This window comes from Cyanistes caeruleus, chromosome 12 (genome assembly GCF_971803275.1).
Source record: "Cyanistes caeruleus chromosome 12, bCyaCae1.hap1.1, whole genome shotgun sequence".
Lineage (NCBI taxonomy): Eukaryota > Metazoa > Chordata > Aves > Passeriformes > Paridae > Cyanistes > Cyanistes caeruleus.
In genome coordinates this window covers 2725137-2747757 of record NC_141712.1, presented here as the reverse complement: position 1 = coordinate 2747757, position 22621 = coordinate 2725137, and the positions used below count along the sequence as shown (strand labels likewise).

The window sequence follows — 22621 nt, the reverse complement described above, 5'->3', positions numbered from 1 at the left end:
TAGCCTAATGTTTGAATTTAGCTGACCTATGCCATGATAGCAAGGTGTGTTTAACAAATCTGGTATTGCCAGAAGGCTTTTGTTACTCTCAGAGACTGTGCTCTACACATGGATCAGCAGAGTAATTAAGGCAAAATCCTCCCTTTCCTTCCCATGAAACAAGAACTGGAGAATACCACGTGTGGGTAATGAGCTTTTATAAGGAAGAATTTACTGCTCTTCTCTTCCACCAGGTGACCCTGTGCTCCAACACGGTGATGGAATACTACCGGAAAATGCTGGTGGACCTGGTGGGCCTGGAGGGTGTTGGCAAGGAAGTGGCATCAGTGATCATCACAGCCAGGTACCAGCACTTCCCTGGCCTCTCCCAGCACACTGCCTGGCACAGGGTTTGCTGGCTGCAGCTCCCAAGGGAAGTGTTGTTTAATGTTCTCATGTTGTGACCAGCTGGACACGAGAACAGCAGTGCTTGGAAAGCAGCCTGTGGTGAAAAGCAGCCCTGCTCACAGCCCAGCACAGTCCTGGGCCTTTTTCTAGAGGGACCAGGAATGAAATCATTTATTGGCCTGGTTTTTGGTGCTTGAGCTGGAACAAATTTCCCGAGGACCTGCTCTCCTTCTTCCTGCAAGAGATGGAGCTGTGCTGGGTTGAGACCCCCCTGCTTTGGTTTGGGACACACCAAGCAGCCTGCTGAGAGTCAGGGTCTCGTTCTGTTCATGAGGGCACGTGACAGTGGGGAAGTGGCTCACAGCCAGAGTGGTGAGGGCAAGATCTTACGAGGGGAAAAGAGCCCTTGATGTGGCAAGTCAGCTCTAGTTTTTCTCCTTTCCTCTGCTTCCCATTTTGAGCTTGAATGTTTTCAGACTTAAACCAAAAGTTGCTCTTGCTGCAGCAGAATTCCATCCTGCCAGTTTAATGTCGAGAGGGATGCAGTTCCCTGGTGCTGCTCCCTCTCGCAGGCAGAGCCATGCAGTCAGTGCCTGGGCTGCAGTTTTGTCAAGCAAGTGCAACTGGGGACAGTCAGTGCATGGAGCTGTGGAGTGAAGGACCGAGGGAGCTGTAGGAACTGGGAGGGGGTGATCACCCACTCTGTAGGGCAGGTGGTGTCCCATGCCCTCCAAAGCTGGGGCAAACAGCTGAGTTTTCAGGCAGGGCAACAGCCCCGTGGGAGAGAAGGGAGTCATTTTTACTGAGACACCGGAGTCGTGTGTTCCTTGAGCCTTAGTGAGCACTGATCCGTGTTGGGAATGCTCCCCCAGAGCTCATGGATCACCGGGACTGTTACAGGAGTCCTTGCAAGCCTTCTGGGCTAAAGGAGAGGCTGAGGCAGCTGTGGGACAAAGTAAGTGCTCTGCCTGGGGCACTTGGCAGCCTCTGGCTGCTGCCTCTCAGGGTTTGCCCCTCCTTGACAAGCCGTGTTGGAGTGGGAAGGCTTTGAAGGCAATTTCTCACTGCAGGGCTGTTAAATGTCTGTTTGACAGTGACAAATGGGTTATCTTTGGGGGTAAATGTTCTCTGTTCTCTCAGTATCTCTGATTCCCTTGGGGTCATCTCTTTGCCCAGATGTCTGGTTCCTGAGCTGCAAGTGTACCCCCAAATCATGCACTGCAATAAGTGCCACCTGAAGGAGCCATACGAGAAGAAGTTCATCATCACCAATAAAACTCACCTTCCTGGCTGCTACGGGCTCATTCCCCAGGTTTGCCATTGCATCCACCTCCTCCTCTCAAATATTGCTGAGGAGATTATTAGGGGAAAAAAGGGTTTGGATAAGACCTTGCTGTTTTCTGTTCAGCCTTAAAAATCTGCTGAGAGCAGGATCCTACCTGAATGTAAACTTTAGGAGGCAGTTTAACCTCCTGAGGAAACAGTTTATGTTCTAGTCTTCAGGGTGTTCTCTGGTGGGAGATCTTAGAGGGTTGTGAAAAGCTGCTGCAGCCACAGACACCAACAGCTGTGCTGGCAGCCTCCTTGCAGGACCCCCTGAGAATGCTAAGCCTGCAATTCTTGCATCTTCTTTGGGCCTTTTACCTTTGTCCTGGGGATTTTGAAAAACGTGTGTGAGTTGCTGTGGCGGTGGATGTTAAGGAGTTTCAAGCTGAATTTGGAGGTCCCTCTGAAGCTGCATTTGATTGTGTCCCTTCTAGAAACACAAGGAGGACTCTCCTGTGTTGTACTCCAGCCCCAAACCCTGTGGCATTGTCCAGCCTCGCAGCACCGCAGAGATTCCGGTTACAATCCAAGTGCAAACATTGGGCGATCATCGCACCAATGTTCTGATCGGCGTGTTTGGGGATGAAAGAAACCCACTGGTGAGTGCAAGGGGAGATGTGTGCCTTTGTGCAGCTCCTCCTGGCAGGGTGCAGAGTGTGCAGGGATTCTTCTGGGAAAAACAGGCACAGGCTGCTGTGGAGAAGGACAGAAGGGACTGGTGGCATGAAGAGCTTATGCCTTATAGGTGGTAATCTCAGTGTCTGACTCTGAATGTAGTTCCTAAGATGGAATTGAGGATAATTTTAGTTAATTAATCTTTAAAATGCTAGTAACTTTGGAAATACCTGTTTTCAAATGTCATCTCTTTAAGCACAAAAGAGGATGTCAGAAGACTTCTGGGAAGGTTGAGCTTTGTGGAAAAGAAAGGAAAGCTGGCATTTGAAGAGTAGTTGCAAGGATTTAAACTTATATTAAAACACATGGAAGTGATGATGGCAAATTCCCTGGATGGCACCAAGTATCTGACCCTGGGCCATTGTGACACTGCATGTAAATCAGTCAGCAGGAAGGACAGGCAGTGCAGGCTGTGCCAGGGAGCCTGAAGTTTGACACAACAGTTGCTTTCAACTATCAGGCTGCTTACCTTAAGCAGGAGGGTTTCTCCTCACCAGAATAACCAATTGTTTACCTGTCAGCCTGGTCTTAACTAGACATTTCTTGCAAAGCTTTTACCTTGGGCCAATCATTTGTATTTTGAAAGTTTCTCTTACCTTGATCCTTTTGAATTTGGAGGTGAATATGTCACTTTATTTTTTTTTTCCCAAAAGCCCAGCATTTCAGCTGGAGAGGGGTTAAATAATAAATAATAAATAACTTGAGTAGAGTTGAGCTGTTTAAGCTTTTTTAGGTTTCCCTGTTGTGGTTTGTTTTGGCTTTTATAAAAATCTTTCTTTCCTGCTTCTTCCTGGAACAGAGAGCAGAATTCCTGAGCTCTGGAGAGCTGGCAGAAATCTATGGAACTCCAAAGAAGATAGACTTTGGCATGATCCCAGTGCTACAGCCGAGCTCACAAACTCTTACCCTCTTCAACACAGGTCTCGTCCCTGTAGACTTCAGGATCAAGATTGTAAGTACCTGTGGGGCTGTTTTCCAGGGAATTGACTGGTCAGTAGCAGCCAGGACTTTTTATGACTGGTTTTGATATGCAAGATTTCCATCTGGCCCATCTGGTGTGAGAGGTGGCAGGATACTCCAATATTCCATCGGAGCGAGGCAAGAGGATCCTGGCTCTGGAGTGGTTTTAGCTGGGGCCCTCGGTGAAATCAGGTGCAGAGATGTTGGAGCAGAAACAAGTCTGGATTGTGGTGACAGGTCCTCCCTTCACTTTATGGAAGGTCTTTAGATGTGCGTGTGACATTTTTGGAGCTCTGAGATCAGAGAAACCTGTGTTCCTTTGCTCCCCAGAGAGCCTGGATTTCCCTATGGTTTCCCTGTCCCAGCTGCATTTGCTTTGTGCCCAAGTGCTGTTTGTAGTGGAGAGCAGGGTGTGAGCTCTGTCCTCAGACTGCAATTGTCACAGCTCCTGTGGCTCAAGTCAGTTGGGCTGTGCACACGAAGATGTGTGGGGGTTGTGCACCCCCCCAGCCTGTGATCTTTGTGCTGTTGAAGAGCATCTTTGGGGAGCAGCTGCAGAGAAAGGCTGTTTTCATATGTGGAGGTTGCACAGGGCAGAAGGAGCTGGGGCTGCTCCCCTGGCAGGGAGAGCAGGGCTGGCACAGCCAGGAAGGGCTTGTAGGCTGGGGCTGGGGCTGGCTGGGTTGTCTGCTGGAGGGGGAGATCTGGGAGGGGCTTGAGGTTTGTTTTTCTTCATGTTGGATGTGCTGAACTTGTGGAGCTGCTTCAAACCTGATCCTATGGCCTTGTTTGTGTTTGTGGCTAAAGCATCAGGCCATGTGGGAGAGTCCAGCCACAGCCTCCTGGGCCAAGGAGGAGGGCTGTGAAGTTGAACTTGCTGCTTTTCCAGCTCTTTGGGGGATAAATGCCACCTTCAAGTGAGGGGTTTTTCCAGGACAGCTTTCTCTAACTCCACAATGAAATTCTGCTTTCAGCCTTTGCAGGGAGCAGTGCATCTTGGCTGGGTGGGCCTGGCATGGAAATGATGGGTTTCACATGCTCCTAGCAGGGCTGGGCCTGCAGAGCTGTGTCTGTACAGCTGTGCTGGTGCCAGACCTTTCCTCCCTGCTCTGAGCAGCTTCCAGCTCTCTTGCCCAATCCATGGAGTCCATGAAAAAGCAGATGACAAGAGTTCTTAGGAAGAGTGGGCCATGTGCACAGAGCACACATCATCCAGTTTCCTTTCTGCTTCTTGCTTTTCTGCTCTGCTGTAACCATTTTGAGGTGGCTTTTCCAAAGCAGAGGGCACTGGGGCACCTCTCTACAGCTGATGGTCAGTGGGAAGTGAGGGCTTCAGTCCTTCAGGGGATCTTGAGAAGCACTGATGGCCTCTTGGGCAAGAACAGTTTGGTGTTGGGGTTGCAACTGGTATTGCAGTGATATTCTTCAGGATCTCAGCAGTGTCCTCCAGCTGTGTGGTTTCTGGAGTGGGATTTGAGCAGTCCTGGCTTCCTCTGGCCTTGAGCCTTTGTGAGAAGGCAGGAGAGAGAGAAAGCAGCTTTCCTTGGCACACACTCCAGAGCAAGAGTGGGGAAGGAACACTCTCCTGAGGATAAACATCCCTTGGGTTGGGCAGAGCTGGGGTCATTAGGTGAGTCTGTTAAAGGAGAGGAAAATACAGGTTGTATGAGCTCTGCTGTTGCCTGAGACTGCAGCTCAAATTTAGGGAAATGAAGCCTTTATGATTTTTATCCTCCCCTCTTTAGTCTGTCCTTTTCTTATATCCCACAAGAGATCACGGTGCATGGTTTCCACCCTAAATGCATCTTCTGCTTGTCTTACAGGCTGATAAACCCCAGTGCTTTGTTCTTGAAACCCAAGAAGGAGTGATCCCCGCTAGGGGTGAGGTTCCTGTGACTGTCACAGCCATCCTGGATGACACTGGGCATTTTGCTGACTCTATCCAGCTCTTCATCGAGAACAGCTTTTGCTTCAGCTTCTTACTGAGGGCTATGGGCACTGGCACCACAATTGTCACAGACAAACCACTGGCCCCAGAGCTCAACTTGGGATACCAATTCAGGTAGGAGATCTCCCCACTCCCACCTCTCCTCCTGGCTCAACAAGGAGCAGTTTTGCTGTAGTCCTTCAGGCAAGATCTTCTTCAGTGTTCCAATCCCTGAGTCCTTCCCTGAAGGCAGAGATTCCTTCAGAAACGTGTGGTGGCCAGTTGAGAGTTGTTAGATACCCTCAAAAGCCACTGGAAGGGAAACCAGTTGCTAAATGGCCACTGAATTGTCTTTAGTTGTAATACATTTATGTCCTCACTTGATCAAGCAGTGGTGTCACAGCTGCCCCAGAACAAAAGGTTCCCAAAAGGGCGCCCGGGTGAGGCGGTCCCTCCGTGGGGCTGAGGGACCAAGGGCAGATGGCCTCACAGCCTTCCCTTCTGAAATGGCACTTCTCAGGCAAGCAGGGCCTGGGAACAGAGAGACAGGAGGGCACCAACCCCCCCAGGAAGGCAGGAGCCCCCAGAGCAGTTCCAGGGCCAGATGGAAACTGCTGTTTTGTGTGGGGCCCGCAGTGCCACTGCCGCTTCCTCCTGCTGTTCCTGGGCCCTGCTGCTGCCCTGCTGTGCCCAGGGCCTTGATGGCTTTTTTGCTGCCAGCAGAGTTTGCAAAGTTCACTTCAAAACAGTTTCTAATTGCAAAATGAAGTTCTGCAAATGGCTCTCAGTGCAAAACCAAAGCTGCTACCAAGGAGAGGGCCCTGCTGCCCTGGTTTCCTCTCCTGGAGCAGGCAGACGATTTTTACCAGCTTGCTGGGATCGTGCAGAAGCTGCCTCTGAGCTGGCTTTTAGAAATGCCTGCAATCATACCCCACACACAAGGTCCTCAAGGGCAGCATCTCAAAGATTCACGGACAGTGTGGGGCACAGAGCAATGCAAAATACAGTAACAGTACGAAATCAGCCCAGAACAAACATTTTGGAGGAAAACACCAGGTCCTGTTAGTCTCACCTTGAAAATGCTACATTAGCATTAAAAGCAGATTTCTCTTTGCAATAATGACACCAGAAGGGCAGCTTGTCAGACAGTTTCTGGCCCACATTAAGAGCTGGAAATGAAGACAGTCCCCAAGTTATGAACACCTCAGATTGCTCATCAGGAGCAATCTGATGAGCAGGGAAACAGCTGCTCCCACACCATTTTCCATCCTGGCTTCTTTTGTAGCCACCTTCCCAGTACTCACCAGTTCCAAGTAACAAACAGGGGCCACCATTTCCATCGGCTCTTCTGGAGCGTGGAATGCTACAGGCCAGCCAAGAGGAAGGGCCAGAGCGTCTCAGCCCTCAGCAGCCCCAAGGCCGAAGATGATTTCGAGAGCCGCAGTCGTACGAGCGCCGTGTTCGGGCTGGAGCCAGGCTCCTGGCACCTGCAGCCAGGCCAGTCTGTGGCCATGGTGCTGCGAGGCTTCTCCCACATGCCACAGGTGAGGTCCCCACCAAGGGCTGAGCCTGGGGAGCCCTCACATCCCCTCCCCTGGCCTTGTTCCACAGTGCCTTGACATTTGCCTGGGGAAATGAGCAAGGGCCTTCAAGAAACTGCTTTAAGGCTGCACGTTTCTGTGGCAGCACCAGTTGCTTTCCTTGCTGGCCACCATCAGAGCAGCCAAGGCTTTATTGGGATTCCACAGCTACCAAAACCCAGTGCTGATCCCAAAGCAGGGCTGGAAGGAAATAATGCTCTTTTGGGGCAAACGGTGTTGCACGCTGAGTCGGCAAAGAAGGGCAGACAAGTAAGTTACACTTAGACTAGGAGCACAAAAAGAAAGGGAATTCAACAAGTGCCAAGGTTTATCTGGGGTAAGCACAGATAAAACAAAAGCCATGTGAAGGGAGGGGAGTTCTCACAAGTGCCTTTTGTGGGCATTGGGGTGCAGTGTTACAGACAACTGAGTGCAGAATAAATCAGCTGCATCACGGCAAGAAAAGGAGGCAGTGCCCACTGTAACTGTGTGGCAGGAATAGGGGCTGTGCTGGGTGCTGAGCCAGTGCAGGGCATTTGCTGGTGCCCTGCCACCCTCCACTGGTGACAAGTGACTCTTGCATGCAGGAGGTGAGGGATTACATGAGGTGTGAAGCTGTCGTTGGCACAAGCTTGGTGACAAAGAAGATCATAGAAACCATCATTAGCTGCAAGTTCATAGATCCCTCTATAGAAGTATCAGCCAGAAAACTCTCTTTCCGGGTGGAGAAGGTAAGTCTCTGGATTGCATCCTGGCATTTAGCAGCATGGCTGAGGGGGGTGTGTCCTTGTGTTAAAGCCCCTCTTTGCTCTGCCTGAGGCACTTGGTCAAGTGAGTGAAGATGCTTTTAGAGATGAGACTGGTATTTAACTGCCCCAAAGTAAAACTGCAGTTACAGCTGCACTGCTGTGGGGATCATGGCCACTTGCAGAGAAATGCCAGTTTCTCTGCTCACTGTAAAGGGAGGTTTTTAAGGATCCTTCAAGGCACGATGATGTCTGTACACTGAAGCTGTAGGCAAGCTGGGGGGAAGAATGGAAATTTCTGTGAATTCCTCAGGCTAACGAGGAAAAACCCATCATCTCCTGTGTCTCTTTGCCTTCTCTGCTGTTGGCATGGATGCTTTAGGGTATAGCTATAAGGTATAGCTCTGTGCATTTCCCTAGGCCTCACCTGCTTCAAATGGCCCCCAGACATCCTGCAGTGATGATAACACTGAGGCAGAGGAGGTGCCCTTTAGTCTCTGGATCCCAGCTCCAGCATCATCTTTCCCTCTCCTGCAAGTTGTCTGAAAAAGAGAATATGTTTCATGATTTGGTTTCTGTAGTGTCAGGCCTCTCCTTTGGCTCCCAGGCTTCCACTGAAGTACAGAATCCCTGGAACAGGCAGTTCAGATGTAATTAGAAGCCTTTCAGCTCTCCCTGATTCTGCCTGGGTTCTGCTCAATGCCACACACACCAACTGATTGATTGCATACTATGGCACAGCACCTGTTTGATATCAGTACATCCAGAAGCAGTTTCCCAAACTCTCTGGTTTCTCTAAAGCATGCAGGAAGCCCAGCACAATGCACAGACAGGAAGGAAGAGCCTAGGCTGATCACAGCTTAGAGACCACACACACCTTGTCCCTGTAGCAGGGGCTGCAGGACACTTGTTGCAGACTAACTGCTTTTTTGAGGCTGCTAGAGCCAATAAGGTTGTAAGAAATGACAGCATGTGAGTGAAGATCATCCAGTGCTGTTCTGCCCAATAGAGAGACAAAACTGGACACAAATGGTCTGGATTCACTTTCTGCTTTAGGTCTTGTTCAAGCAGCCACCTCCTCTCCTATTCCCTCATCTGTACATGGGAGTGGTGCCCTGTCCCCAGAGGATGCTGTGGTTTCTAAACATGACAAGCATCTGCTATAAAGAAACATCTCCTGGGAAAGTAGAAACAAATAGAAAGGATCAATAGAATGTGTGCACTTCTGGGGCTGAAAAATGTGAGATGCAACAGAAGCAGGAGGAGGTCTCTGGCTACTTGAGGCTGTTTTTCCTTGTTTCCATAGAAACCCAGTGATGTCCTAACTCTGCAGTACCAGCCTTTGGCTTTAACAAACACCTGCTCCCTGCCGCTCGACCTCGTGCTGGACGTGGAGCAGCCGTTCCTGGTGTGTGATGAGGACCAGCAGCCCCTCCCAGATGGCCAGGTGAGCAGCCCTGGACTCCTCCAGTGGGGCTGGAAGAGGAGGGATGTGCTGGTGCCTTTCTCTTGGGAGGTCCTTGAGTCAACAAGTTCACTGTGTAGCATCAGCAGTGGGCTGGCCTGAGCTGCATCAGCAGAGCTGCTGAAGGAATCAAAAGATTACCTGAATTGAGAAGTTCCATCCTGGCTTTAAGGCACAAGGAGGAGGGAGCAGGCAATTTGGTCTGGGCAAGCCATGCAGTAAAGGTGTCTCCTGGAAAGCATCCCAGCTCTCCAGCAGCCATCCCCTTGTATTGCTGCTGAGCACAGAAACGTGAGCCTGAGGGAATCCTGGACTGGACTGTGGTGCCTGCAGTCACACCCTTGCTATAAAGAAGTGAATGATGAACTGGGCCCATGCTGGGGCCACACTTGGAGCATTTTCTGTTTCATGCTGTCAGACCCTGGCATGTCATTAATTACTGTCCATCTCCTTGCAGCCTGTGAGAGTGGGTGTAGAGGAGACCTGCCATGTCTACATCGCATTTGACCCAGCTTACAAACTGGAGCTTCACAGCTGGAAAGAACAGAAGATTCTGAAGATAGACATGGTTAGGGACCATCCTTATGTGGAGTATATCGAGCTTTGGGGAGAAGTCCACTTCCCAAATCTCCGAATCCAGCCCAGCAGCCTGGAGTTTGGCTGCATCGTGGCTGGCACGGAAGCAGTGCGCTCTCTGAGGATGAGCAACTGCAGCCCCCTTCCTGTGGAGTACCACTGGGCATTGCAGGCAGACAGCCAGGTGCACAAGTTCAGGTATGTGCACCTTTGCCCTCTCCTCTTCTTCCTGCTGTCCTGTTTGTGCTTTGCAAAGAACAGAGCTGTTTGTCTAGGATCTGACAGACTGCTCTGACTTCTCCTTGTGCAAATAACACTGACCAGCTGTGCTCAGGCTGCATGCTCAGGGAATAGGTTTTCCACCAATTTGGTGCTGTGTAGCCCCCACAGTGGTTTCCCTTGGGATGGAAAGCTGGGGCCAAAGCTGCTTTCTCAGAGCTCTGTGGCCTGAGGCGATGTCCACCTTGATGAAGGGCTCCTAATCCCAGCTCCCACAGTGCTGCTGGAGGCCCTTTTGGGGGTGCCCTTTTGGCCCCTCTGCTTTGGGATGGGTCCTCTGTGCAGGAGCTGCTCTCTGCTCCTTGCCTTCCTCCCTTGCCTTGTGCTGGAGGATGCCCAGAAAGTCCCAACAGCAGAGAAAGAGCTACTCAGCACCTGGGCTGATGCAGAACATCTCGTTACATTTCCTTCTTTTCTGAGACAACTCCTTTAGTGCCAGGGTGATTTCTTTCCCAAGGCTCAACTCTTGGTGGACACCTTGGATTCTTCACTCCCTTTTTTGGTGACACTTGTTACTCATTCTGACTTTTCCCCACTGCAACACGTCCCTTATGGGTTCTGTAGTGCTGGACAGCAGGACTTGTTCGTCACACCATCTCCTGTCCCTGCCTCCCAGAGAGTTTCTATTTTAGAGTGAAAAATGCCATTGTCTGGGCACCATGGTCCTGGGAAGTTGCCTCAAACCATTGATTCAAACTAAAGGCAGTGGAATAGATGATATGGGATCTCTTGGGGGTTATGATGAGAGATCCTCTCATCCAGAAATGAAACCCAGCCTTAGATAAGAAGCCACAAAGCTAAAGACAGTTATTCTTTGGGGAGCAGGTCATTATTGGCACTGAATGCCTGTCTGGGAATGGAGCATTCAGGCCGTGTTTGGCTGTAGGGGAGCTCTTGCAGCTCAGCAGGGTGACAGGCAGGCACAGCCCAACTGTGTCCTCACGTGGCATTAGAAACACAAGCAGAGTTACCCTGAGCACCTGCTTCAATCTAAAGTGGGGAATGTGACCTGAGCCAGCTGGGAGTGTTGGGAAATGCCAACCACCCCTGCCTGCACTGTCAGGGAAACATTCCTGATAAATACCTGGGAGAGCTGCAGAGTTTCTGGCATTGGGCATTGGCAGGGCTGTGCTGGCTCATCACTGCCTGGGTGTGCCCTTGGTGTCTCAAATCTCACTTTTTGCTCTCCTCCTTCTCTGTCTTTTCCTCTCCCACTGTGCTTTTTGCATCCTCACAAGGTGTTAATCCCTGTCCTCTGTAGTTCCTCAATGCAAGCAGTTGCAGCTGCCTGCACCACTGCTACCTCAGTGTCATCCCTGGGCTGGTTTAGAACAGACCTGCTCCAGCCTGGATTGGGAAGGGCTGGATCAAACCATTCCTGAGTTCAGTGCACCAGCACCCAGCCAGGGGCTGCATCCTGACCAGGAGCTCCTCATGCAGGTGTCCTTCCCTCCCACTGCAGGTCCCTGCTCACAGTTATGTTTTTTTCCAGGTATGAACTTTGCCCACCTAAATTCAGACCCTCACCACCAAAGCTGAAGAGTACCTGTTTGAATTGCTCAGCATCTCAATGGAGCCACTGCAGTATTAAAAATGTGGAGGAGCCAGACACAGACCTGCAAGAACCACAGGATCTTGGCCAATCTTCAAGAGCAGAGGTAGATTTTCTTGTACACCCAGTGCTGTGTTGTCTCCCCAGCTTGCCACCACCAAGTCATGCTCATGCTGACCTCCCTTTTTGCTGCCCTGCTGGTTTGTGCCTTGAGAGTGGGCTGGGCAGCGGGGCCTGTGGATGGACATGGGCTGTGTGGGAGGGAGGAGCAGGAGAGTTTTCCTTGGAGAAGCCTGCTCAGATCCTACAGATCTAAGCTCAACACAGATCTGTGTTGAGTGTGGGATTTTTTGGCCTTGTTCTCTTCACAATGTAAGATGAGGCTTTCATCTGCATCATGATGCTAAGACCTCCAGCTTCCTTCCCAGAGCAAGCTGTGATGAGTCCTGATCTCCATGTACCCTCTTCCCAACCCTGCCAGACCACCTGTTTCCAGGTGTCTGCTTTCACCTGAGAGCTGGTATTGCAGTGGTGGCCCTGAAGCTGTCTTCTAAAATGAGACTTTGCCAAGTGTCTCTCTCTTCCTCTCAGCATAGAAAATGGCTTGTTTTTCAGCTGCCAACATATATTCGTGGAAGGCATTACATCCCAGTGGGGCTGGCAGGATTCAGTCACTCCGTGGATGTACCATGGATTCCCCTCAAAGTGGAGAAGGTAAGAGGGAATCTGTCTCACTTCCACATTTTCAGTGTGGCAAGCAGGGCTGTAGCTGCCAGCCCCACTGGTGGCCCTCAGCATTGCCCACAGAGGGGCCTGGCATCCCTCCAGACCCATCACAAAGTGCTGCTGAAGCAACTGGTTATTGGAGAGGCCACGCAGGACATGCTGTAGGGAGGCCCAAGGACGCTGTGCAGCACCTGTGGAGGGCATTGCTCCCCCTGGACATCATCAGGTGGTCCGTAGGAAAGTTTTGCAGGAGCTTTTGCTGCAGCACCTTGAAAAAGCAGCAGATAAATCAGAGAGAGAGAGAGGGGAAAAGCCTCAGGAGTCAGATGAGCTGGGCTGGGGTCCTTCCCTGAGCTCCAAGAGCTCTCACTCTGCGTGTCCCGCTTTTCTAAAAGCAGTCATAAATGCTTTTTAAAGGCAAGTTGTGCATCAGAGAGAATTTCTACTGCCAGGAGACATCCCAGTTCACTTCAATGTAGTGTATTACTGCATTGATCCGTGAGTATGGGAGAAGATTTTCCTCATGGTGCCTCCACTGGTCAGTGGCATGGATACAGGATGAGATCAGGATGATTCTGGCTGTGTTGTCTGAGGAATAGATCCCTCTGGCTACAGCTGCACTTTGCTCCAAGGTGCTCTTGTGCATCCATTTCCATGCTCAGCACCTCAGTCTCTCCTGTTCTCCGTGCAGGTTTTCAGGATCCTGCCGCTGTCGGGTGTGCTGCAGCCGGGAGAGAGACAGGAGGTCTTCTTCACCTTCACTGGCCACCTCAACACCATGGCCCAAGTGACAGCGCTGTGCCACGTGGAGGGAGGCCCCACCTACGAGGTGAAGCTGACCGGGGAGGCCTCACGTGTCAGCTTCTCCCTGAGCGCCCGGGAGATCAACTGCGGCTCCCAGGTACCCCACGGGTCCCCGGGCACAGCTCCTCGCCTCGCTGCCTTCCTGCCCACCTCGCTCCAGGGCTCCCTTCCCAGCCCCTTTGTTGTCTCTGGGGCTTGGAAGTACAACCTTTGTGGGACACATCTGGCATCCAAGCTGTAAAATGGCCGTCTCCAACCCTCTCCAAAATGCTGGGAATACCTCTTGTTCAGGGGACTTAACACTGCCTCCTGAGGCACCGCAGGGGGATGCTCTGGACGTCCCTCTGCTGATCCACTCCAAAAGCCTGACCTCCAAGGAGATGCTCTTGTCGAACGCTCTTCTTAATCCATGCAATAATCAGAGGAAGATCTTGGGCTTCCAGTCACTATAGCTGGACACACTGTCCCAGAATGATCCCCACTTCACTCTTTTTCAGTTGAAAGCCCACAGCTATTTCCAGCTGCTGGCCCTGTCGGTGTTGCTCTGTGTGACTCCCTTGTTGCCTGTATGCTGCTTGCCAATACTTGCATGCAGGTGCCTTTTCTTTTGGAGTGCCTCCGTGCTGTCTCTGTTTCTCCTGGCTGCTGGTGACCCCTCAGAGGGCCTGTGTCCCCACAATGAAATGTGTTCATTTATTACTGGCCCTCCCATGGTTGTTGCCACACCTCTGGGTGCTGCCAGAGCTCCCTGGTCCTGTGCAGGTGCCCTGTGCCTGGGGGTTCCCCGGGTTCCCAAGTGCCCCCATCTCCTCTCTGGTCCCTGCTCCCATCAGGTGTCTGCTTTCAAGGCCAGGAGAGAGGAAAGAGATTCCCAGCAGCAGGCCTGGCTCTGTAACTTCCCGCTCTCTGCCTTCTCTGCAGATGTTTAACGAAGTTCATCACAGCACGGTCATCCTGGCAAACACCAGCAAGATTAAATTCAACTGGGTGCTAGAACCCAGCACTGCAGACCAAGACCTGCCTGGTGTGTTTCTGGTCAAGCCCACCACTGTAAGTAGCACGAGTGACTGACCCCAGCCCTGTCAGGTGGCCCAGGAGAGTGTTAAAGGGACAAAAGAGGGGGAGGGGGAAAAGGGGGAAAAAGGTCCGAGGGGAAAACCCCAAACTCAGCCACGAGATAGAGAGGGCTGTAAGCAATTTCTTCTGGGGGCAGAGAAAGTCAAACCAGTGCTATTGAAAGTCAATAAAGCAAAAGGAACAGTGGTGGGTGCTTGGCTCGTGTGCTTAGCCATAGCCAGAGGCACACCAGTCAACACAACCACATCCATTATAGACCCTGGGTACTGCAACAGCCTAATACAAATTCACAAATGGTTACACATATTCAAATATTTTAACATAGTTCCTCCTCCATCCTGCCTTTTTGGAGCATGTACAGTTGCCCTAGTCCTGGTCATTTGGTACTTTTTGACATATTCAACAGGTTCCCATTAACTTCATTGGTTAAATGTTAATATGACAGCAACTCTTCCCCAACACTGGTATCACCACAAAACATTTGCCTTAAAAAAATTCTAAACTTTAGCAAAAATTCTTTGACAAAAGCCAACATTATAAAACACACAGTATTTACTCTATCAACTGTGCAAGGCAACACTATAATGTATTTATCACAAAGGTGATGTGGTCTGATGGTTTCTTCTAGATAGAGAACCTGTCTTGTCAGCCTGTCTGTCCCCTGAGCCATCCCCCATCAAACACTCTGATGTATTCCCTTCCTCCTCTGCCATTCCTGCAGGGCTCCATTGCATGTGGCAGGAAGCAAGTGCTGAGATTCTCTTACATGCCAGGAGTACCAGGAGCCTTTAGCAGGACATACCAGCTTAAAGTGGGTGACCTGGAGCCGGAAAAGATCTGCCTGAAAGGAGAAGCGTCCTTTCCTATGATCAGTGTCAACCTGCCCTGGAACATCAAAGGTGGGCACTGCCTGTGTGCCCCCAGGAAGGGCCCCTCTGGTTTTGTTCCCTACCAAATGCCCACAGGGCAGCTCATGCCCACCTGCACCAAGCCTGGAGGGCTGCAGGACTCCCAGAGCCGCTCAAGCCATCTGACTGCTTTGTGAGTCTTGAGCAGAGGATCCCATGTGGCCTTTGTCCCAGGAACCATCCTGCAGAGCTTGCCAGCACATCTGGCAGGGTCCTGAAGGATGATGGCTGGCCTGAAAGGCTTGGGAAAGCTGTAAGAGAGGCTGGCAGGGCTTCTGGCAGGGTTGGATTTGCGTGACATTGCAGGGGATGAGATGTTCCTCTGTGGGGAGGAAGATGGGTGGGAGCGAACGTGAGCATTCCGAGAGGAGCAGCAGCATCCGCTTTCCATAGATGGCTTGAGGGATTTCTTTCTGGAAGAAAGCAGTGTTTGGGAGCTAGGGACTTCCCAATTTAAGTGGGATTGGCACTTTGCTCACACTTCTCTTGGTGGATGTTTTCTTCCTTCAGGAAATGAGAAACGTGGAAAGCCACTACGGCTTGCAGAACACAGGCAGCAATACAGTGAGACCCTGAAAATTCAGATCCCAGCAGCTCAGCCCTTAAAAAGTCCAGATGTGAAGACTGGGAAGCTGCAGCCCTGCATGCCTGGAGGCTCTGACATTGTAGTAAGAACAGCTGCAGCCCCGTTTGGCACATGCCACTGTGTCCATGTCGCCTGAGCCCCTTGCAGCCCACAGCAGTTTCCCGGTGCCCTGATGGCACCTGGGACCTCCCTGCCCACTTAGAACCATGTGTCACCTCAGCATTGCCCCTAGGGCTGCCACTCTGGCCATGGTCTCTCTGGGGGTTGGCTTGCACCAGCTTGTCAGACACCGAGCAGCCAGACAGGAGAACCCCACACCCCTCTCAACAAGAGCAGGGTGGGATCCTTTCTCAGGTGCAAACCTCGGGAAAGACCTTTGCTAACCAGACACTGTCTGTCTTCCGTTTCCTCAGGCAAACACTCGGCTGCAGATAAAGATGATCGAGAAGGCTGCTCTGGAGCTGCAGAAGAAGCTCACGTGCCATCCCCCAAAGACCGAGTTCCCTGACAAAAAGCTGTGCCAGAGCCTTGTCAAGTGAGTAGGGACTCCCATCCCCATCTCCAGGTGCCCCGTGGGGAACAGCCAGCAATGTCCCCTTCTCCTGAGAGCTCCTTGTTTCTGCAGAGCTGGGAATAGCCTGGACTGCAGCGAGGCTCTTGTCCCGGTGGCTGTGACACGCTGCGTGTGAGCAGCTGAGTGCCCTCCCTTCCCCAGCACCACGCTGAGCTTTGGACTCAGCTCCCCACAGCTGTGGGGTTCTGTCCCTAGAGCTGAGGGGACCCACTGCAGACCTTCAAGCCCTTCCAGACAGCATCAATTCTGTCCCTGCTGACTAGCTCTGAAAGAGACAATTCCCAGCTGATGTCTTGGTTCCAACTAACAGAGCACACTAAACAAAAGGAGGAGGGAACTGCACATGTCAGCAAACCCTTGAAAGCCCAAAATCAGATGGCTTGAATCCTGGTGGGGTGGCAGGGCTTATCTAATTAACTTGGTCTGTCCCTTTGCACCATCATGATGCAGCACAAGCAAGGGAGGCTTCAATTCAGGAAGATGCTCTGCAGAACAGATCAGGTGATCTGGCTGCAGAGCAGTGAAGATTTCCTGTGCAGGCAAATCTTATTGCTAGGCCCCAAAGCAATTTCAGGCTCAGGCTGTACACCAGCCTAAGTAGTTTCATTTAGTCCAGTGGAGGCCCAGTGGACTCACCTCTACTGGCTTTTCATGGCAGAGGAGCTGTGGACAGTTTCCATTTTAAACTAATTTTATTTCCAGGTACCATTAGTAGCTGATAAAACCTAGGACCTGCACTCCTCCTGACTTCCCAAAGTCATTGCCAGGTGGTCAGGCCATGGGTTTCACGGGCTTGAGCTGAGTTTTTGCAGCAGTGAATAAAGAAATAGCCACTTGATTTGTATCCTCCATCCACCTGGACATGGAGGCAGGCTGTGGTTTAAGGACTGTCCTTACTCCTCCTTGCAGAGTTGAGCTGCCCGAGTATGTCCTGGACATGGGCACTGTCCTGAAGGGTTTCACTGAGAGACGCACTCTGGAGATCACCAACCCTGGGCAGATCCCAGTGTCCTTCTGGGTCGATGCATCTGTCCTGCAGGACACAGGTAAGCAGTGCTGGAGACACTTCCTGTGGGCATGGAGGAGGTGTCTCACCCAGATTAGCTGAAGCCACTGAACTTGGGGAGGTTTTTCAGCTTTTTCTTCTCCCTGCCCCTGCTGGGAGCTTCAGAGGCAGAATCCTCCTGTCCAGCCATGCCCAGGGACCTGGCCTGCCTACAAGTGCCCTGACACTCCAGTGTGGGGCCAGATGGGCTCATCACCCTGGTCACCTCTCAGCATCTTCTGCCCTTGGCTCCCACGAGCATCAAGTTTCTTTGGGCACTCTGTGGCCTTGTTTTGTGAACCAGTGGTGTCTGCTGTGTTTTGGAAGTGCTTTGTTTGGAGTTCACACTGTCACAGCACTTGTATTCAGCCTTTCTTGAGGAAACAGCCTGTGAGATCCTCTGGTGGATCAAAAGAGGCTTCCAGAAGAGGCCTTGAGGCAAGGCTGCACTTGCATCACACAGTGGCTCGCTGTGTCGAGGGGCGTTCAGGTGCACTCTGAGTTTTTGTCCAGGTCACAGCACAGCCTGGGGTTTTTCCCAGACCTCTCACCAGGACAGCTGTAAGGCCTTAACGTGCTTCTGACACATTGCTTGTGTTTCCTGTGTATCTCAGCTGCTTTGTTTTCATCTGTTCAAGGTTTCAGCGTGGACCTGGGCCAGATGAAGAGTCTGCCCCACATGCACACCCTGAGGTTTGATGTGTGCTTTGAAAGTGCCCAGCAACCACAGGGTGACGTGGATGTGCTGCTGCCCATACAGGTACCACAGCTCTTGGGGCAGGCAGCAGGCTGGGCACAGCAGCAGATGTCACCTGCACCCTCTGCTGAATTCTCTGTCCTTCTACAGGTAACAAAAGGCCCCACGTCTCACATCCGCCTCCGTGCCACTGTCTTGGAACTGTCGCTCGACCTCTCCCAGAACACACTGCAGTTCCCCAATATCCTCGTTGGGCAGTGCCAGGTTGAGACAGTCCAGCTCTACAACGGGTTCCAAGTGCCCTGCAAATGGTTCATCACTGCCATCAAGCCTGTTATGAAGGTAAAGCACAGGCAGCACTGAACACACAACTTCTGGCTGGGTTTTCTTTGTGTCTCCTGCCCTTTCTGCTCCTGTGGCTGCCCGAGCACTTGGGTCTATGGCGTGTTTGAAGAAGTTTCTGAGGGTCTAGATCAAGGCTGGTTTTCCTAGACCTGTTCCATTAGCTGCTGCTTTGCTTTTGTGCCATCTTCAGCCATTCCTCCTCCTCTGAGGACAGCAGTTCCCTCAGCCTGCCCTGTCTACAGGTTTTCCCTCCAGCTCTAGGCTTTGGGGCCACACTTGGTTTGGCTGTGGGTGCTGTCAGCGCTGTATCAGTGTCTCAGAGCACTACAGGAACTGAGGCTCTGTCCTCACAGACTGAGGAGACCTCACCCCATTGGTTTCTGTGTCCAGAGCAATCAACTCAGATACATGACACCAGCCCAAGGTCAGAAGCAGGAGGCGCTGGAGGAAAGGCGCTGTCCCTTTGAAGTGACGCCCTCCAAAGGAACCCTTGATGCAGGAGCGTGGCAGAACTTGCAAATCCAGTTTGCACCCAAGGAGGAGGTGAGATTGGCAGCTGTCAGCCCAGGAGGCCTGTCAGGGCTATCTGGAAATGAGGGCCTGGTGCAGAGAGTGTGGGACGAGCTCTGCCTTCACAGGGGGCTTTCTGCAAGCGCCGTGCTCAGCGTGGCTCAGTTCAGCCCACAGAGCACTCCCGGGAGATGTGCTCTGAAATGCCCACAGGGAGCTTGCACAGAGAGCATCAGGGCTCTGTGGCTGCCTCTCGGCACAGGGGAGGGATGTGCCCAGCTCCCCTCAGCCTCCCCCTTGCCTGGCCCTGTTTGCAGCTGCGACACTCGGTGCAGAGCAGCTGCACACTCGCAGAGGATAATCCTGGAATGGCCGCTCTAGGCCCATCCTGCTGCACAACTGACTGGCAAAACAGCCACCAGACACCTTCCTGAGCATGGCAGGACAGTCACCTGTCGTGGTGTGCTGCCAGCAGTCAGTCCCTGGGGCTCTGGCCTGCCTGCACATTCCCACACAGCTGGGGATTCAACTGAAAAGGATGCAGCATTCCCAAAAGTACTTTGCCTGGGGCCGCTGGGTCTTGGAAACGGACAGTGTGTAGCAGTATGGACACAAGTGCTTCTGTGCCCACAGACAGTCCCAGGGACCTTTTAATTGCTCAAGAGATGTAAACATCTTGTGTCTGGCTTTGATCAGAGCCAAACACCAAGCAGAGAAGGTGACCCTTATTTCTGGCCAGCCAGAGCTCATTTGCCTCTCTCCTGGAGCTGGCGTTTGCCTGATGCAGCAGTGCCAGGACTGGGTGTGGACACTGTAACCCCAAGGGCCCTTCTCTTGAGCACTGCACTCCTGCATGCCTGGGTGAAAACGCCTGGCAGTCCACTGTCCATCCATCTGGTACCCAATACCCAGTGACAGTGCACACCAGGACTCATCCCAGTTACTCACACCCAGACACAGGCGCTGTAGTCCCTCGCAGAAGTGAATATCTGGTTTCTGTTCACCTTGGAGGGACTGATAACACCCTGGCCTTGGGGCAAGCGCTGTATTTGGGGTCCTGGGGCTTCATGGATAAGTTTTCTGCACTTTTCTCTTTTCAGAGGTCTTACAAGTATAAGCTTCAGCTCAACATTCATGGGAGCAGCAATCACTTAAGTCTGCACCTCTCGGGGCAAGGTCTGGAGCCACGGTTGGAGTTCAGTCCCCCAGCACTAAAGATGGGATGGGGGCTGGTGGACAGCGATGGGGTGGAGGCCACAGTGGTGGTGAAGAACCCATGCAAATTCCCCATCGAGTTTTACTCCCTGGATTTTGATGAGCAGTACCTGGAGGAGGAGAAGGTGAGAAGGCAGGTCTGGTCCCCGTGTACATGCTGCCCAAGCTTCACAGCACTCCAATCTTCCCAGGCTTGTGTCAGGGAGATGGAGGCAATGCCCAGGGCAAAGCCAGCTCTGCTGATGTGCTGTGGGAGGATTTAAAGAGTTTGTGTTGTTGGGAGGAAGGGAGGAGACAGAAAATGGGTTTATTGCATCTGTGGGATGAAAGGTGAGAAAAGGAATCTTGCATATGGTTTCTCTTCCCTGCTGGCAGGCTGGGCATGACTTGGGCTGGGCATGTGCTCTGGCAGAAAACTCCACTGGTTCTCAGGGCTTTGCTGGCAGAGTGCAGTCCTGGCTAGTGTGGCTAGTGTGGCTGCAGGCAGTGAGCAGCTCATGGTCATTGTTTTCTTCAGATGAGTCACTTGGGAGGGGTTTCTCTCCCAGTCCTGCTTGTAGCTCTTGCCTCTGCTCTGGAGCCTGCTCACCCCACTGGGCATAACAAAATACTTGTACTTGATGGAAATCAAAAAGCCCATTGCCAAAAGCTCAGTGCCTTCGAAGAAGGAGTTGTGAGGATGAAGGTGACAGAAGTATAAACAGGATTTTCTCTCGTCTTTTAGATGCTGAGGCATCTGGGACTGCATCCCCAAGGGCCTCCCCTTCCCCCTGCTGCTGTCCTCTCCAGAGTTGACTGCCCAGAGGAGCGGCTGGGCTCTGCAGAGCATGTGAAGCCCTTCACCATTGTTACACCTGAAGACAATCTGGTGGGTACTGCAGTGATGCTGGCACTGAAGGTGCCAGGGCAGGGACCAGGCTAGATGGGGGCATGAGGGACAGGTGGATGGAAAAGGATCATTGTGGAGAGGTAGTGAAGATGTGATGGGGCCCCACGTCTGCAGGTCTCCTTTCTGTCAGGGATGGGGCAAAAGAGACAGCTTTGCTGGAGACAGAGCAGTTCTGTAAGAGGGGAAAAATCACTTAAAACCACCAACTTCCTTTGAGGAGAGGATCCTGAGTTAGAAGGGGTGTCCTAGACAAAACAAACCCCAGTAAGGAAGACCAAGTTCCTGGGCAGGTGCACTTATTTATTCTCTCTTCCATTGGTGAACGAAGGCCCATTTTTCTTTCCAGGATGGGAATGTCTCAGGGCTCACCCCTCTCTCCCTTTTCTCTCTCCCTTTAGGCCAAGACCCCAGATGAGATGGGCCGTTCTGCTGAGGGCCTGCCAAAGAAGGGTAAAGCAGCCAGCAGAGACAAGTTTCCAAAGGGGAGCCAAATATCTACACAGAGAACAGAAAGTCCCTGGGAATCCTCCAGCACAAGGTCCAAATGTACACTGGAAAGTGCCTCAGTCCCCACAGAATTCCTCAGGTGAGCTGCACAGGAGGAGGTGATGCCTCTGCTTCTTGGTCCTCTTGCCAAACAAGGTCCATCGTCCCCAGCTGCACAGGAACCCTGTGCCAGGGCCTCCATGGGATGGCCAGTGCACCCTCCTTGTTTCATTTGCTCCTCAGCCATGTCTGAAGCCTCCTCTTTAATTGCCAGGCTGAAACGGTACCGCTGGATAGTGCCTGCCCTCGGTGAGGTGGAACTGAAGGTCCACTTCTCCACCAAAAAGCCAGGGGAGTTTGAGCAGACGCTGAGGTTTGAGCTGGTGGGGACAAAGCGGCAGTACGAGCTGCCCTGCAGTGGCACCGGCCTGTACCCCAGCATCAGCCAGAACCCACGGTAAGGCTGGCCCCTGGCAGCCTCCCACACTGCTGCCCCCGAGCTCACAGCCAGGGCTGCTCCTTGGGCATTCTGGCCTGGGCACATGGTGCTGCCTGACGTCACCCAGCATCTCTTTCTGTGCTGGGAGCTGGGAAGGCAGATGGTCCCTGAGCCACCAGGATGGGTTATGGCTTTCTGACTGCATTTCCTACCTGCAGCATCTCATAGCTCCTCCTTCCCTGCTTTCTCTGCCCAGGCTGGTGTTTCCACAGTGGAGGAGGACCATGAAGGAAGGTGAAATCATCTTCAAGGAATATGTTGAGAGCACCAAGCAATTCCACTTTGGACCGCTGCTGTGTGGGAAATCAAGAGAGTGGTATGTGCTCCCTGCTGGGTGTTGTACTTTCCTGGACACGCTTGGGGACATGGACACAATCCAGGGCAGTCCCTGGCAGAGTCCTGGCACACACCTGGGTTTGAAGGAGCACAGATGTGTGAACCTGAGCATACAAGAGGCAAATGAGCCTTGGGGGTGCCGCTCTGCCTGCCTGCTGGGTGCCTTGGCCAGAGCCCCAGGCTGCTGCCAGTCCAGAGGGGACTTGGGGCAACTTTTGTCTGCCTCCACATCTCAGCTTCACCCCTTAGGAAATGTATGGTGGTTTTTGAAGTGCTTTGAGCTCGGCAGTTAGCCTGAGTGAGCAATTATTCTGTAGGTGGTTTTGTAAAGCTATCATTGATCTGTAATTATTAATAAGATTTTATGGCTGACCTGCCAGTGGGTGTCAGGGGGTATGTACAGCAGGAACTACATTTGCCTGTAATGACATTGCATCATCACTGCTGGATA

General features: G+C 52.1%; 1 protein-coding gene across 3 annotated transcripts in view; it reads left to right on the top strand.

Moving 5' to 3' along the window:
* Window positions 1-22621, top strand: part of LOC147650809 (axonemal central pair apparatus protein HYDIN-like) — a 56558-nt gene that overhangs the window by 18737 nt on the left and 15200 nt on the right. For all 3 annotated transcript variants that reach the window (XM_086847722.1, XM_086847720.1, XM_086847721.1), the window contains 25 exons: window positions 234-343; window positions 1564-1699; window positions 2148-2312; window positions 3188-3340; window positions 5172-5410; window positions 6561-6819; window positions 7443-7586; window positions 8908-9048; window positions 9524-9840; window positions 11414-11579; window positions 12089-12187; window positions 12891-13100; window positions 13925-14053; window positions 14802-14979; window positions 15499-15656; window positions 15988-16109; window positions 17058-17194; window positions 17832-17953; window positions 18041-18232; window positions 18626-18778; window positions 19846-20085; window positions 20685-20828; window positions 21248-21435; window positions 21610-21792; window positions 22031-22150. In XM_086847722.1, coding sequence (XP_086703848.1) covers window positions 234-343; window positions 1564-1699; window positions 2148-2312; window positions 3188-3340; window positions 5172-5410; window positions 6561-6819; window positions 7443-7586; window positions 8908-9048; window positions 9524-9840; window positions 11414-11579; window positions 12089-12187; window positions 12891-13100; window positions 13925-14053; window positions 14802-14979; window positions 15499-15656; window positions 15988-16109; window positions 17058-17194; window positions 17832-17953; window positions 18041-18232; window positions 18626-18778; window positions 19846-20085; window positions 20685-20828; window positions 21248-21435; window positions 21610-21792; window positions 22031-22150 — 4205 coding nt within the window. The remainder of the gene's footprint in view (window positions 1-233; window positions 344-1563; window positions 1700-2147; window positions 2313-3187; window positions 3341-5171; window positions 5411-6560; window positions 6820-7442; window positions 7587-8907; window positions 9049-9523; window positions 9841-11413; window positions 11580-12088; window positions 12188-12890; window positions 13101-13924; window positions 14054-14801; window positions 14980-15498; window positions 15657-15987; window positions 16110-17057; window positions 17195-17831; window positions 17954-18040; window positions 18233-18625; window positions 18779-19845; window positions 20086-20684; window positions 20829-21247; window positions 21436-21609; window positions 21793-22030; window positions 22151-22621) is intronic.